Below are 13,714 nucleotides of genomic sequence, written 5' to 3'. Positions count from 1 at the left end.
TACGCGGGAGCGTTGATTTCAGAGATCTCCGGTGATGTGCCGTCACTACCACCGGCGCAGCGCGAACGTCGGGTACAACCGTCCAGCCCCGCTATAGCATCACCGGTACACGCCCCTACGCTTCTCACGCACTCGACCGCTGCGTTGCACGGTCGAGGTCACGCACCGCCTTACAGCTCCCCGATCCGCGTATCCACAAAAATCTTCGGCGATGGACGCCATGTAGCACCTCCGTCGAACCGACATACCGCATGGCTGCATTCACCCCGCATTGCCCCAGCGAGTGCGCTCGACGCGAGCCCGCAACCGCGAACACCGCCGCACTACGGCGGCCACAACGCCCGCACTGCTGCTGCCGCTGGCCCATTTGGCAGTCGGCACGTTGCCGGCTACGCTGATTTGCGCCGCCCCTCCGAAGCTGGCTTCACGCCGTCTTCGACACCACACAGGACTGCTGTCGGTGCTACTGCCGTTGCGCCCCGGGCAACTACTTCCTTGTCTGTGCCCTCCTCGGCTGCCTTGTGTTGGATGTGCGAGGCGTGGTGCAAGGGTGGACCCGGCTCCACCTGGCCTGAGGCGCCTGCGCTATTCTTTGCACGAGTCGCAGATGGGCCGCCGGCGAGCCTGCTCACGCTATGCAGCACCTGTGCCATCGCCGTTGGTGGGGACACGCACGCCACGTCGCAGAGAGTCCTTGCGCGCTGCCACCACACGCCGGTGATCCGCTACCGCACTGCCGCCTACGTCAACGCAGTCCGCGAGTACAAGCTGCTACTAGAGCTGATGGCACGCAAGGTGGTCCGCTCCTGTGAGCGTATGCAGTCGATCCAGTCGTCTGTGGCGCGACAGAAGCAGGAGCAGCAGCGGCTGCACGCCTACGGCACAGCAGAGGAGCCGCAGAGGTACCTGAACCCTTCCTTGGACGCTGCTCGCGTGCCTCTCACGTCCCTCGCGCCATCGCTACAGGAGAAGGTGCTGAGCCAACTGCTAGAGGCACTGGAGGACCTACTGCAGCGCGACGGGCGCGCCATGCGGCTCGCGGCGGCTGAGACGTCTCTGTCACAGGAGAGGTCACCGCTGCCGTTTTCCGAAGTGATGGCGCCACGAGAGCGTCACGTGCTGCTCGAAGAGCTGGCACATGTGGAACGGCAGCTGATGAGCGCGAGGTCTTCAGCGACGTCAGCGGCGACCATGCCGGCGAAGCCCAGAGTCTCGCCACGGTCTCTTCGGGAGAGGCACCTGTATTACGTCCCGTCTACGAGTCCGGCAATCACGCATGAGAGGGCAGATGCCGACGATGGGTGTGTGGTGTACTCGCCTCGCTCTCCCGTGCAGCCACATCGGTCGCCTCCGAGGTCGTCGGTGTCTCCATGGGGCCGCGTTGCGGAGGAGGCCGCGGATCGCTTGGCTGCTGTGGCTGACCCCCGCCGGTGCTTATACCACCGCCATGATCGGATGCCCGGCAGCTCGCACGCTGCATCAGTGAGGGGTCATCGTGATACATCCAGCCAAGCGCCGCGCCGGTCACGGAGCAGGGATTGCTCGCCACCGGAACTGACATCGCCGCAGCGCAGTACACGTGGCAAGTACGATGACAGATCCTCCAATGCTGCTGGCCGTAAAGATAGTGATAACACCGTCTCTGGAAGCCACACTAGAGCAAGTGGCGGCATCGCCGTGCTTGGCATTCGAACGCCTGCAGCGACGACAGCAACAGTGCCATTTCCCTTCTCTCCTGCGCCGCGACGGGCGCGAAGCACCAGCGGCAATCATCGCCGTGAAGTTGACAGCGCTTCTCGAGCAGACGACGAAAGCGGTTCGCGAGACACAAGGCTGTCCATCCAGGATGGTACAAACCGCCACGGTGCCGCTCCTGTAGTGCAGTCTCGACCTCCACTGGATCAAGACGGCCGCCGCTCGATGTGGGCTGTGATCGACACAGCCATATGGGAGGCTTACCGTCGGCCCCCACCCATGGAGGGCGAGCCTCAGGAGTCCACGACTCACAGTAGCGGGGAGGCCGGAGCAGGGGATGACAATGGCAGGCATCGCCGCCATGGTGCCGCTGCCGCCGGCACCAGGAACCCTAACAGAGACTCGGATCTACAGCTTTGGGACTACTTCGCCGGCGGATTATCAACGACGCCGCAGCTGCACGTTGGTGGCGGTGGTGATGGTGGTCGCGGAACCCCACCCTCGACGTCTCCGTCACCAGACTCACACCCGCTGGCGTGTGAAGGCCGCGGGCCAGTGTCGCCACGGCAGCGGACCGACGCGACATCACAAACGCGAGTCGAAGCAGTTGCGGCGGGTGGCTTTGACGGTCAACTGGGCGACCCCAGCAGCGACGACACTGCTGCGCTTCAGCGTCGCGTTCTCCACGAGCAGCAGCTGCGACGGGAGGCCAAAGAGGCCATGCTTGCCGCACAGGCCCAGATCGCTGCACTGGAGATGACCACAAACGACATGGCAGAGACGCTACTGACTCACCGCCTCGCTGTGACGTTCCGCGCGCACCTGGAGGGGATGGAGATGCTGGTGGGGCGCTGGACGCGGCTCGCGCAGAATTTCTGCCTGCAGAAGAGTCTCCTGTTTGCCGAGGAGGCGTCGGCGGTGGTGCGGCAGTTGTTCCGCGTGAGGTTTGGTGTGGCACGGCTGTGGTCGCCGCGAACACAGCCGCAGCAGCTGCAGTCAGGCCGGCGCCAGACTTCACCGTACATCGAAGCCCCTACATCGCATGAGGAGCGAGAGGAGGAGCTGTGGGTTAGTCGAGGGGAGGAAGAAGCTAGCGGCACCAGGTGGGACAGAAGTTTCTCTTGCATGTCTGAAGAGGGCCACCGCAATGGTGCTGTTGTGGTGACCCACCACCCGCTGAGGTCGACTGGGGGAGAGAAGGAGGCGCACCATCATGGCCGCCATACCGATCATCCTTCAACGCGCTCTTCGCCAGAGCGGCAACCCTTGCAGACGTCGCCGCCAAGCATCACACCGGCTTCCCCGTCGTTTTCCTTCCCCACAAATCTCCAGCTGCGGCCGCTGTCGTTGCGCTTGTGAGTGAGACAGGCGATCTCACTGCTGCCGCTGCTGGGCACCAAACCTTCGCCTCTCTCTGCAACACTCGTCTCCATTCTCCCCGCCTCCCATGCTCTCCCTCCCTTGCCCCACCGCAGAAGCCGGAAGCAGGAGCAGGATCAGCGGCGGCATCAGTGACGGGGGGGGGCAAAGAATAGAAATACATCAACGAAGAGAAAAAGGATAGAGGATAGACAATGCAGAGATGGACACACGAGCCCCGCCCTCCCCCTCCACACACACACGCACTGCGCTCCCCCTTTCCCCTTCGCCGTCTCTCGCTATCTCGTTCTTCTTTCTGTTCCCCATTCCTGAGACTTGTACTACTCTTATTCGTACCACACTGAAAGAAACATCCACGCCAACAACCTCAGCAGCAGCAGCAGCAAAGGAAGATGCAATACAGGCGTTTCACTTCACGTATTCGAGGGCCTCGTGCAGTTCTGTGCGAGGGGAAGCTTGCTATCTGTTGGGATAAGTGCGAAGTGGGAACGTGCGGTATGGCGCGTCTCTGCGTGTGCGAGCGAGCGAGTTTTGACGTCTTCGCATGCACACACACCAGCCCTCGTGTCGAGTGTTGCCCTCTCTCTCTTGCTGCGATCTGCCACCGCCATAATTCAGCTGCGCACGACAGGATTACTCTGGGTGCTGCGCTTGCGTACGCAAACCCCTCTCACCTACTCAAGTGCTTGCGCTTACTTGCCGCTGTTGCTCTCTTGTTTCGCCTCCCTCCCTCGCGCTCACACACGGCACCCCCTCCTCCTCCCGTTGCCGGTTTCGCTGTCCCTGTGCGTACACACGCGCGCGCAGGGACAAAACCGTTATACGACTGCCACTGCACATCGAAACGTCACGACGACGGCCCCGAACGATACCACGTATTCCACGCACCGTTCTCCGTTCTTTTCCATACCCTTTCTGCCCCTCTCTCTCCTTCCTGCACGAAGGAAGCGGGACGCATACGCAACGAACAAAAAGATCTGATCTCGGCGCTCGCTACACACACACACACACACACACAGAGACACTATCCTGGTCTGTCTCTTTGCCGATTCTCTTGCCCCCAGAATGCCGCATCCCCCCTTCCCCTCCTCCTCTCCCTCCAACCTACGCGAAGGGTGCGCTTTTCCCTCCCCTCTTGCCTTCCACATTGAGCATGCGTGCGCGCGCTGCTATGAAGGAGGGAGGGGTGTGAACCAAGCAAGCAAAACGACCGAGACGAGCGTGCGGAGAGCGTGCACGACGCAGCACAGCCGCCGACAATACAAACACATACACACATAGAAGTGCGCATCAGAGGTATTCCTCCCGTTTTCTCCTCGTCGAGCAGGACACTAAAGGAAAACGATGCGGTAAAGTCGGCCTCCTCTTCTGCGTTCTCCGTTCCTTCTGCGCGTGCGCGTGTGCGAGGGCCGCTTCTCTCCTCCCTCTCTTTCCATTCCCTCTTGTTTCCGCAATCCTTTCTCCTCCCGCCCGCACCCGCTGCTGGGAGACGACGCAGATGCCGACGTGGGCCACTGCTGAGCACTCGGACCTTGCCCAAATCGTCAGAAGCGACCCGTTTTGGCCAGGCTCGTAGACGATGCAGACCGTCGTTGCCGTCTTCTCGACGATCTACGGCGTTGCATTCAACGGGCGCGACATGACCCCACGAAAGAACCGCGACACTGCGCTGGCCTTGAAGAGGGCCTTCGACTGCATCCCAACTCCGGCGTGGCTCTGGCGCGGGCTCACCCTCTGCAGCGCATCTTCCCGGGACGAGCGGACAATGGGACCTCGTGGCCCTGATGTGTTTAACCGCGAGCAGGAGCATGAGACGGGTGGGGGGCACGGCAGAAAGAGAGCACGCAGCCGCAGAGCAGCGGGAAATCGGGGTGCCGCTACGGGCACACGATGGGGGCACAGCCCCGCTGACCGTGTAAGTGCGCCGTGCACATGAGGCGCCTTTTGTTTTCTTGTCTGCTGGAGCTGCGGCTCATCTTCATTCGGATGGTGCCTCTGCCATCGCTGCTGTCCTCACGGGCTACCTTCAAACAGTCATACAGCCAACGCGGAGCGACTTCACTCCTTGACTCGCCGTCCATGCGTGAACCATGGCCCGTTGCATAAAATCCGGCGAGAGCCCCACAGACAGGCCGAGCCGTGATCTTGCACACCAAGCGCCAAGGGCCACAACTGGCGGCACCGTGAGGTGCGACATGTAACTGGAAGGGCGAGTTTCTCCGCACTCTCCTCCGTACACACAAGCACAGGCATATACGCGTATTGGCGCTCCTGCATGAGGAGACGCGCTCTGTGCCTCTCGGTACGGCGTTGGTGTCAGCGGCAGGGTCGCACACACACTGCCCCTAGAAGTCAGATCGACTGTGACGAATATGCGGACTTGCTCAAGAGGCCTCCATGGAACTCTCGCCTTCTCCCTTCCCTCACCCATCTCACGTGCTCACGCTGGCGACTGAATGCTGGTAGTTTAACAGCGGAGACCATCTGAATCACACACTCGCTTCACAAAAAAAAAAGCAGAACAGAGATCTTGGAGTCTGTCTCTCATTCTCATTCTCTCTATCTTTTTCGTTTTATCGAAACCTGTTGTGTTGCATACCGCCACCCATATCATCATCATCTTTTCTCGGCTTCTCTTTGTTTTCCACGTCATCTCACTCTGTTTGACTTTCAGTATCCTGTCACGAGAGATCCGCCCGACTTTTCTCTGTCGCTCTCCAGAGCACTGCTCTTTCCGCGTCTGCGTGTGTGCGTTGCTGTTGGTTTCGGCTCGCTTTCCACGTTCCCTTCGCCCTCACGGCTTTCTTGTTTTGCTGCTCATCGCGAGACGAACTTGCATCTTTCTCGGCCCTTGTCGAGTGTGTGATCCTTTTCGGGCTCCTTTTGCTTCGCCCCTCATCCTTCTCGCCTCCCCGAGGCATCTATACCCCCCCTCTCTCTCGTTCTCTCTGCGTGTCTCCACCACCTCCTCGCCCATTTTGCCTCTCCTCATCTTTCTGCAGCGCCATCTCGTGTTGCCCACAAAGCATTTGACCGGCGTCCCCCGCTTCGTTTTTTTTTCTGTCGCACCCTTGAAGACGCCGCCCCCTCCCCCTCCCCCCTCACACCCGCACACTGGATACACTGCTATCATACAGCAGTACATGACGCTAACGAGCCGTACCGCGCAGGCTGCGCACGCGCAGAACGATGTAGCGGCTCAAAGGCCGCCGCCGCCACTTTACCCAAGCATGAACGTTGGAGTCAGCGCCGTACACACGCATCAAAATCGCCCGTGCCATCCGTACGACAGTCAACCCGCGTGGCAGCATCCACAGCTTGGCACCGCGCCTCCAGCGGTGATAGCTGGCGCCTCCCTTGCTCCTGAGCAGCAGGAGCAAGCGCCACAGCCGCAGCAACCACAGCAGACTCACCAGCAGGGCCGCAGTAACCAGCCCCAGAGCATCTTCGGTGGCCGCTTCACCCTTCTCGATCGACTCGGTAGCGGCGGCTTTGGCGAAGTTTACCGCGCAGAGGAGCGTGACCAGCTGGTGCCTATCGCAGTCAAGGTGGAGCGGGTGACCGACACAAACGCTCTGCCTGAGCAGTCTTTTCTCTTCCATGAGGCGAAGGTGATGCAGGAGATACACAAGTCTATCCAGGCTTACATGGCAGCCCAGCAACAGCATCAGTTGATGCTGCTGCAGCAGGAGAAGGCGCGGAGCGGAAATGGGCGGCGCGCCGAAAACGAGGCCGCTGCGGCAGCAGATGAGACGAGGCAGGAGAAGGTAGGGATTGCGAAGCTGAAGTACTATGGCCAGGACGGCATGAGCCGCGTGCTCATCATGTCCCTGCACGGCCAGTCCGTCGCAAATGTCCACCGGCACCAAGGGCGCCTGTCGTTGTTTGCGACGGTGATGATCGCAGATCAGGTTCTCAGGAGTCTTGAACACGTGCACCGCGCCGGGTACGTGCACGCGGACTTGAAGCCAGACAACATTCTGTTTGGCCGTGAGGACCCGGAGCAGCTCTATTTGGTGGACTTTGGCCTGAGCGTCCACTTCCGCGACCGCAAGGGCAAGCATCGTCCTCTCATCACGAACCACAGCTTCGTTGGCACCCCACGCTACGCATCACTGCGGACACACATGGGCCACACCCTGTCCCGCCGCGATGACATTGAGCAGCTCGTGTACGTCATGATCTATCTTTTTCGCGGCCGTCTGCCGTGGTCAGGTCTGCGCATCAGCGACCCGGATGCGAAGGAGAAGCGCATTGCGCAGATGAAGGCGGAGATGACGCTGGACTCGATCTGCGCCGGCTGCCCGGAGGCCTTCCGGGACGTACTCAACTACGCTCGGTGCATGGAGTTTGAAGAGGAGCCACAGTACCAGTTTCTGCATGTGCTTCTGTGCTCGCTGCGTGACTCCTGCACGGAGTTGAGCAGTGATCCGAACGGCGTGCCTGCGAACGGTTCTGGTGGCGTGATGCCGCAGATGCTCACGTTGAATGCCAACTGTAGTACTCGCCAGCACCCCAAAGCCCAAAACGGCGGCGACGCTGTTGCGAACGGCGGTGCTGTGTGTATGACAGCAGCGGAGGCGGGGCTTGTGAAGAACACGAATATCGCGTCCGGCGTCGTCGAACAGATTGACGGGGTTGCCGAGAACCCGATGATGATGTCTTCACGGGGCACTGGCGCTCCGGCCTTCTTCAGCGATGCCATCGGCCAGGGCTTCCTATCAGGTAACGGCACAGATGCCGGGCCACTATCGCCGCGCATCGACTGCCTAAACGGCCAGCCGTTCTCGCCCCCGCCGCTGGATCTGCAGCGGCCGTGTGGGTCACCGCAGCTGCGGCAGATGCGTTAAGGGATGGGCGGCATTGGCGATCTCCCTCCCCCCACAGAGGTGCCCTAGCGGCAGTGGAACGGTGGAAGGGGGAGTGGCAGGGAACCGCTGGGCAAGGAAGAGCCTACGCGCAGGTGCGTGTACGCTTTAGCCGGATAGATCTGTCTTTGTGTTAGCAGGCGTCCAAGCACACCTCTTCCTCACCAACCCCCCATAACCTTCCTCCCTATCTCTCCCGCTCTTTGCCCCCCCCCCCTCTTCGCTGATTCTGTCGCGAGTACGTGCGTAGAGGCGGTTTGTGCGTCGGTATGTGCGTGTGCGTGTGGGTGCACGAGTGTGCTCTGTTCTCTTTTTTGTTGTTTTTCTGTTCGGCTGTCTTGTGTTCCTCGTTGCCGTTAACGTTGATCGATTCCGTTTCTGCCTCCCCACCCACCCCTCCTCTTCCTCCCTGTGCCTCTCTCCCTCGCCATGTGCGTGTGTGCGTGTGTGTGTGTGTATGTGTGCATCAACATTTACATCCTGTGCATGTTTTTGCGTCTGTCTCCCCCCTCTCTCTGTGCGCCTGCGCGCGTGCGTGTCCGTTTCGCTTGAGAAGTGCTTTCCTTTTGCCTTTTCGTCCTTCTGCCGTGCCTCTTTGCTCCTGATCGCCCCCCCCCTCTTGGGCCTTTTTCCTCGCCGGCCCTTTCTTTCCGTTGTTTCGATTCGGCCACCATTTCTCATTTCCTGCGTTGGCTTCTCCCTCTTTCGCTGTGACGCACTTCCATGTCGTGTCCTGGTTCTTCTCAGAGGCTTCTCCACCCACCCTTCTCCTATTGATTTCTTCTTGTCTCTTGCAATGCTCGACGATGGCGTCTACCCCCCCCCCCCCCCCCCGTGCCTGGCCCCCTCGTATCCCATCCACCCCGCTTAGGTTCGCGCACACGCACACGCTCCCGATGTACTCAAACAGGGTGAGGTTGGACCCCGGCTGTGTGCCCTCTATACCCCACACACACGCTCGCCGCCTGCTGTCCTTCCCACCACCACAACTACTAACCCCCCATCCCGTCAGTATTGCTTCTTCTTTTTTCCCCCTTTTCCTTGCTGCTGTAAAAGGCGACTGCCAGTGCTGCGACGCGCCGACAACCGTCCCCTTGCTCCCCTTGGTCTTTGTTGGTGTTGTCATTCTTTCCTCTGCACCAGAAATCCCCTTCCCCCTCCCCCCTTCCCCCTCCCCTAGCCCCACAACGTGAGTACTGATGCGCCGAGGGAGGGAGGGAGGGAGGGGCGGGGGGCTGTCTGTATCATCACACGCACTGGCAGATTTTTCCCGTGTGTTGCCCGGGTCACATCTCTGTCTGTCTGTCTGTCTCTCTATCCAGCCTCACTGCCTCCTCCTACCACAACCGTTACCATCATTACCATCCTTCATCGTTTGGCTGCTCCTAAGATTAAACAAACCTCATTTTTTTTTAAGTTTCGGATTGCCTTCCTTTTTTTTTTGTATTTCGTGGGCTCTTCATGTCTCTCTCTCTCACACCTTTTCCCCTCTTTCCTCCCTCGCTCTCCGGATTCTGTGCATTCTTCCCCATTCCTCCCGTCTGCCTCTCCCTCTCTTTATCTATATCTATGTGTTTCTCCCTCTATAAACTCATACCTCCCCTCTCCCCACCACTATACCCTTCTTCTTTCCGCCTTTTTGCACACTCTTATGCTGTATTCTCCCTCCCTCCGCATATCTGCGTTGCTTCGCGGGCTCTTGTCATGCTCCTTGTCCTCTTTTATCCCCTCCCTCTTGCTTTGTTTCATAGATGGTAAGCTTACGTACTCTCACGCCATCCCTCCACTATTTGTTCTATACGATGGTGAGGGCGTGCCTTGGACCGTGAAGGTTGACGACTTGCTCTCGCTCTCCACTCCGTACCTCCTTCGCCCTCCTTCTCCAAGCGGGCGAGTGGGCACATCGGTCGTTGGGATGCTTGTTTTTTCTTACTCCCCTTCGCTCTCTTTATCTTTTGTATGCTTCTCTTGGGGCATAACAGCGCGGGGAGACCGGGAGCACGATTGAGTTTTCGTTGTCCAGTGGCGGCCAAATCTTTATTCTACCCGTCCGTGTTACTTCTGATTGCCATGTTCTTTGAGAAAGGGCTGCGGCAACCTTCGTGGTCCCTTCTTGCTCGTTTTTTCCACTGTTCATGCCTTAATAGTACGTTCCTCCGCCCACCCGACCACCTTCATGTCTGCACCCAGTGAGATAGGAAGCTGGAAGGGCGAGTTTCTCCGCACTCTCCTCCGTACACACAAGCACAGGCATATACGCGTATTGGCGCTCCTGCATGAGGAGACGCGCTCTGTGCCTCTCGGTACGGCGTTGGTGTCAGCGGCAGGGTCGCACACACACTGCCCCTAGAAGTCAGATCGACTGTGACGAATATGCGGACTTGCTCAAGAGGCCTCCATGGAACTCTCGCCCTCTCCCTTCCCTCACCCATCTCACGTGCTCACGCTGGCGGAGGAATGGAGTTGGTCACCAATAAGCGATGAAGAGAGGAAAATAAAGTAGAAAGTGAACGTGTGCCTGCGAATAAGACAAGTAAGCACGCATGCACTCGCAAGAGAAAAGCACGTTGACAGAGAAGCGAAGTTGAGAGGCAGCAGCAGCAGCAGCAGCAGCTACACACAGAGAAAATCAGTTCTTAATACACAGACCGACACCCACGTGCAATCAATTGCCGAGCAGACAAAGCCTTGACCAACATGTCGTATGTCTTTGGCTCTCTAACCCTCTCCTCCCTCTCCCTCCCTCTTCCATATACTGTCGTCTCGCATACCATCTATTCAGTTTCACCGAGGAGAAATCGAAAAGAAACGAATAATAAAACGGGGAAAGGGAAAGCGAGAGGCACACACACCTGTGACGTAAACGTGAGATTGCCCCTTTTGTGCGTGTGTGTGTGCCTCTCTTTTTTTCTTCATCCTGTTCGCGTGTTTCTGCTTTTTTATGGACCGTGCTGTTCCGAAACGTTATTGCCTCCTCCCCTTCTCCCCCCTCTTAGTTGCTTATGTGTGGTGGCCTCCCTCTTCTTCATTCTCATTCCCATCTACACACACACACACACACACAAAGAAAGCGATTCTCTGTCTGCCTGCCTGTCTGTCTGTCTCTTCACCGCTTCGCATGGTCCGATGACGTCTTGCACAGTGAGTGAGGGGGCCCTAACGGTGTTGACGCCTCCCCCTCACCCCCTTTCCATATGCCCCTTTTCTGTGCTGCTGCTTGACATCGCTCGCTGCTTTTCGTTTTGAACGCACCGTTATTTGTATATGCAGGTGTGTGTTCACTCACGCTGAACCCACGCTCGTTTCGTTTCTCCTTGTCTATCCGCTAGCGTGCTCTGTCCTCTCTGTGTAGGAGCTGGTGGTGGCGCGGAGGGGCCTTTGATGGATGGAGAGGTGAGCGATGATGGCTTGGCGGAGTTGGTGTTTCGTGTCTGTCTGTTCATGCGTCACGAACTTTGATACTCTTGCGTGATGACGAGGAGCAACAGGGGCGGCAGAAACAAGCCAACCTCATCGGCCAACAACACCTCTCCCCTGCCCTTTCCAGAAAGCATTGGACACAACTGAAGTCAGAGTAGTGGAAGGAAAGAAAGTGAAGAGACCTCCGCAGCGCAACACAACAGAGTTCGCGACGCCGTCCTCGCGACAGGCACCCTGGGTAGACCCGCAGGCGGAGGTTCACGTGCTTCCTCGTGAATAAACTGAGAGAAAAAACTCGCGGAACTCATAGAGAAGACGAACAGACGAAAAGTAGGTGAGAGAGCAAGATGATAAAACCGAAAGCAACACACCACCTTGAATAAATTCACCTTGCTCTTCTTGTTGACGCGCAACAGCGTGTGACTGCCTGCTGACACGTCACATGAATCCCTCTACCCCGATCCCTTCTCGCTTGCGCTGTCTTCATCTCGCTCCCCATCCCTTTTCCTTTCCCTTCCCCTTCACGCTGGTGGGTTTCGTCTCAGTGCTACCGCGCTGTTCGAGCTTTTTTGTTCGTTCTCTGCTGCCCTGTCACACTCTTTCTTTCTGCTTAGCCTGTGTTTGTGTTTTCCTCCTTCGCTCTTGATCGGTTTTGCTGATGCGCGCCCTTTCCCCCCTCCTCTCCCACGCACCGACTCGCCCACACGTTTTTATGCGCGCCTGTGTGATAATCGGCGCATTCTCTTTTTTTTTTGGTGCCTTTGTTTGCCCTCTTCGCTTCTTTGCCTTTGTGTGTACAGTGACACTCCTCCCAATCAATGACACGGGCCCAGCGCACGAAGCCGTGCGTACACGTATGAAGACGACGACGACGACCATCTCGACGTGCCGCTCTTCACTTCGTCTCACTGCGACACCCCTCCCCCCGCCCTCTCCCTCTTTCGACGTCGCGCATGGGCCGTTACGTGTGCTCGCAGATGTGAGGTCTCCGCCTTTAGTCTTGTTGTCTGTCTGTCTATGTTCGGCGTTCGCCTGAGCGGTGCCTTTACGGACTGCAGTGACGATGAGGAATCGCGGAAACCAAGAAGGAACTGCAGCAACCTTTCAGAGCCACATCGATGGAATCAAGACCTTGCGCTCGCTTTCTACCCTCTCTCTGCTTCTGTCCCCTTGACAGCCGCAAGGCTCACCTTCATTCATGAGCTGATCGCTTGTGGGCCCCACCCACACCTCACACGCCGAAGTACCCCTGGCTGCGAGTACTCGCATACACACACATATATGTAGGGCACACTGCCCACACCTCTCGCACCCCATCAAGAGCGAATGGGGCATTACACACCCGACGAGTGGTCGCTGTAGCGGCGCTGCTTCGCTTCAAACCCCCCCGACGCCACGCGTCGCGCTCGGTGTGCGCGTGCCGGGCTCTGGTCTGGATGGGCGGTCGCACGCTCACAGTCTTCGGGCCCGATGGCGAGGGAGTCTCCCTCGACGAGCGCACCCGCGTCTCCGTGCAGATCGCACCCTGGGACACCCTGGGGGACTTGGCGCCTGAGCCAAAGATGACGGCTGCAGGAAGCGCAGGGCTTGTCGGCGCCGGGCACATGTAACGATGACAGAGCCAGGCTGCGTAGAAGGCGCAGCCCCCACCCCTCAGGCTACGGCAGGATACGTGCGCTCAGCAGACAAATTGGTAAATCGCCGTGTCTCTCGCCGGCAGGGCGGAGGGGTGGCACTTGCAAAGGGGCGCGTTGGAGGCGAGGCCTCTCACTACCACATCCTGTGTAGAGCCACGAAACCAAAAGCCACCGCAAACCGTCATACATGTGCGGATGCGCCCCCGCGGGACACTCAAGTGGACGTGCGCGCACTACCGTCGTCCGCTCCCCCTCCTAAGGGTAGCCGGGTGAGGGGCACCCCAGCACTACTTCTCTCTCCTGGGGGAGGGGCGTATATGTCTGTTCATGTGTGCTTGCCCCCTTCCGTCCCTCTGTCGCTGCAGTCCTTTCCCCTCTCTACCTTTATATCCGCCGAGAAACCTTCAACATGAACACTCACCGCTCTTCCCTGTCCTGTTTGTGTGTGGGTATGTCTCTGTTCGTTCGCACAGGCTCTCCCCACATCTCTCTCGCTCGTGTTTCCCTTGTTCTATTGCTTCCTTGTCTCTTCGCATCCTTGCTACCCCCACCCCACTCAGCCCCCTTCTACCCTGTGCGCGCCAAACCAGCACGTGTCTCTCGTTATCCCGGCTTCCTTCTCCCTGTGCCTCTGCTGCTCCTCTGCTCCTGTTTCGTGCCTGCTCTTCTCACTACCAGCATACCCCTGCCTCTCTGCACATGCTTAGACATACA

At 58.7% G+C, this 13,714-nt stretch overlaps 2 protein-coding genes across 2 annotated transcripts; both read left to right on the top strand.

Moving 5' to 3' along the window:
- Positions 1 to 528: 528 nt before the first annotated feature.
- On the top strand, positions 529 to 3,054 carry LINJ_27_1690 (conserved hypothetical protein; the record flags this gene model as incomplete). Its single annotated transcript, XM_001466381.1, has 1 exon — positions 529 to 3,054. The coding sequence occupies one exon, from the start codon at positions 529 to 531 to the stop codon at positions 3,052 to 3,054; it is 2,526 nt and encodes an 841-aa protein (XP_001466418.1).
- A 3,164-nt stretch (positions 3,055 to 6,218) lies between these two features.
- LINJ_27_1680 (casein kinase I-like protein) lies at positions 6,219 to 7,925 on the top strand (the record flags this gene model as incomplete). Its single annotated transcript, XM_001466380.1, has 1 exon — positions 6,219 to 7,925. One exon carries the CDS (start codon positions 6,219 to 6,221, stop codon positions 7,923 to 7,925), a length of 1,707 nt encoding a protein of 568 aa, XP_001466417.1.
- Positions 7,926 to 13,714: the final 5,789 nt, after the last annotated feature.

This window comes from Leishmania infantum, chromosome 27, assembly GCF_000002875.2.
Source record: "Leishmania infantum JPCM5 genome chromosome 27".
Classification (NCBI taxonomy): domain Eukaryota; phylum Euglenozoa; class Kinetoplastea; order Trypanosomatida; family Trypanosomatidae; genus Leishmania; species Leishmania infantum.
This window is presented reverse-complemented; position numbering and strand designations above follow the sequence as displayed.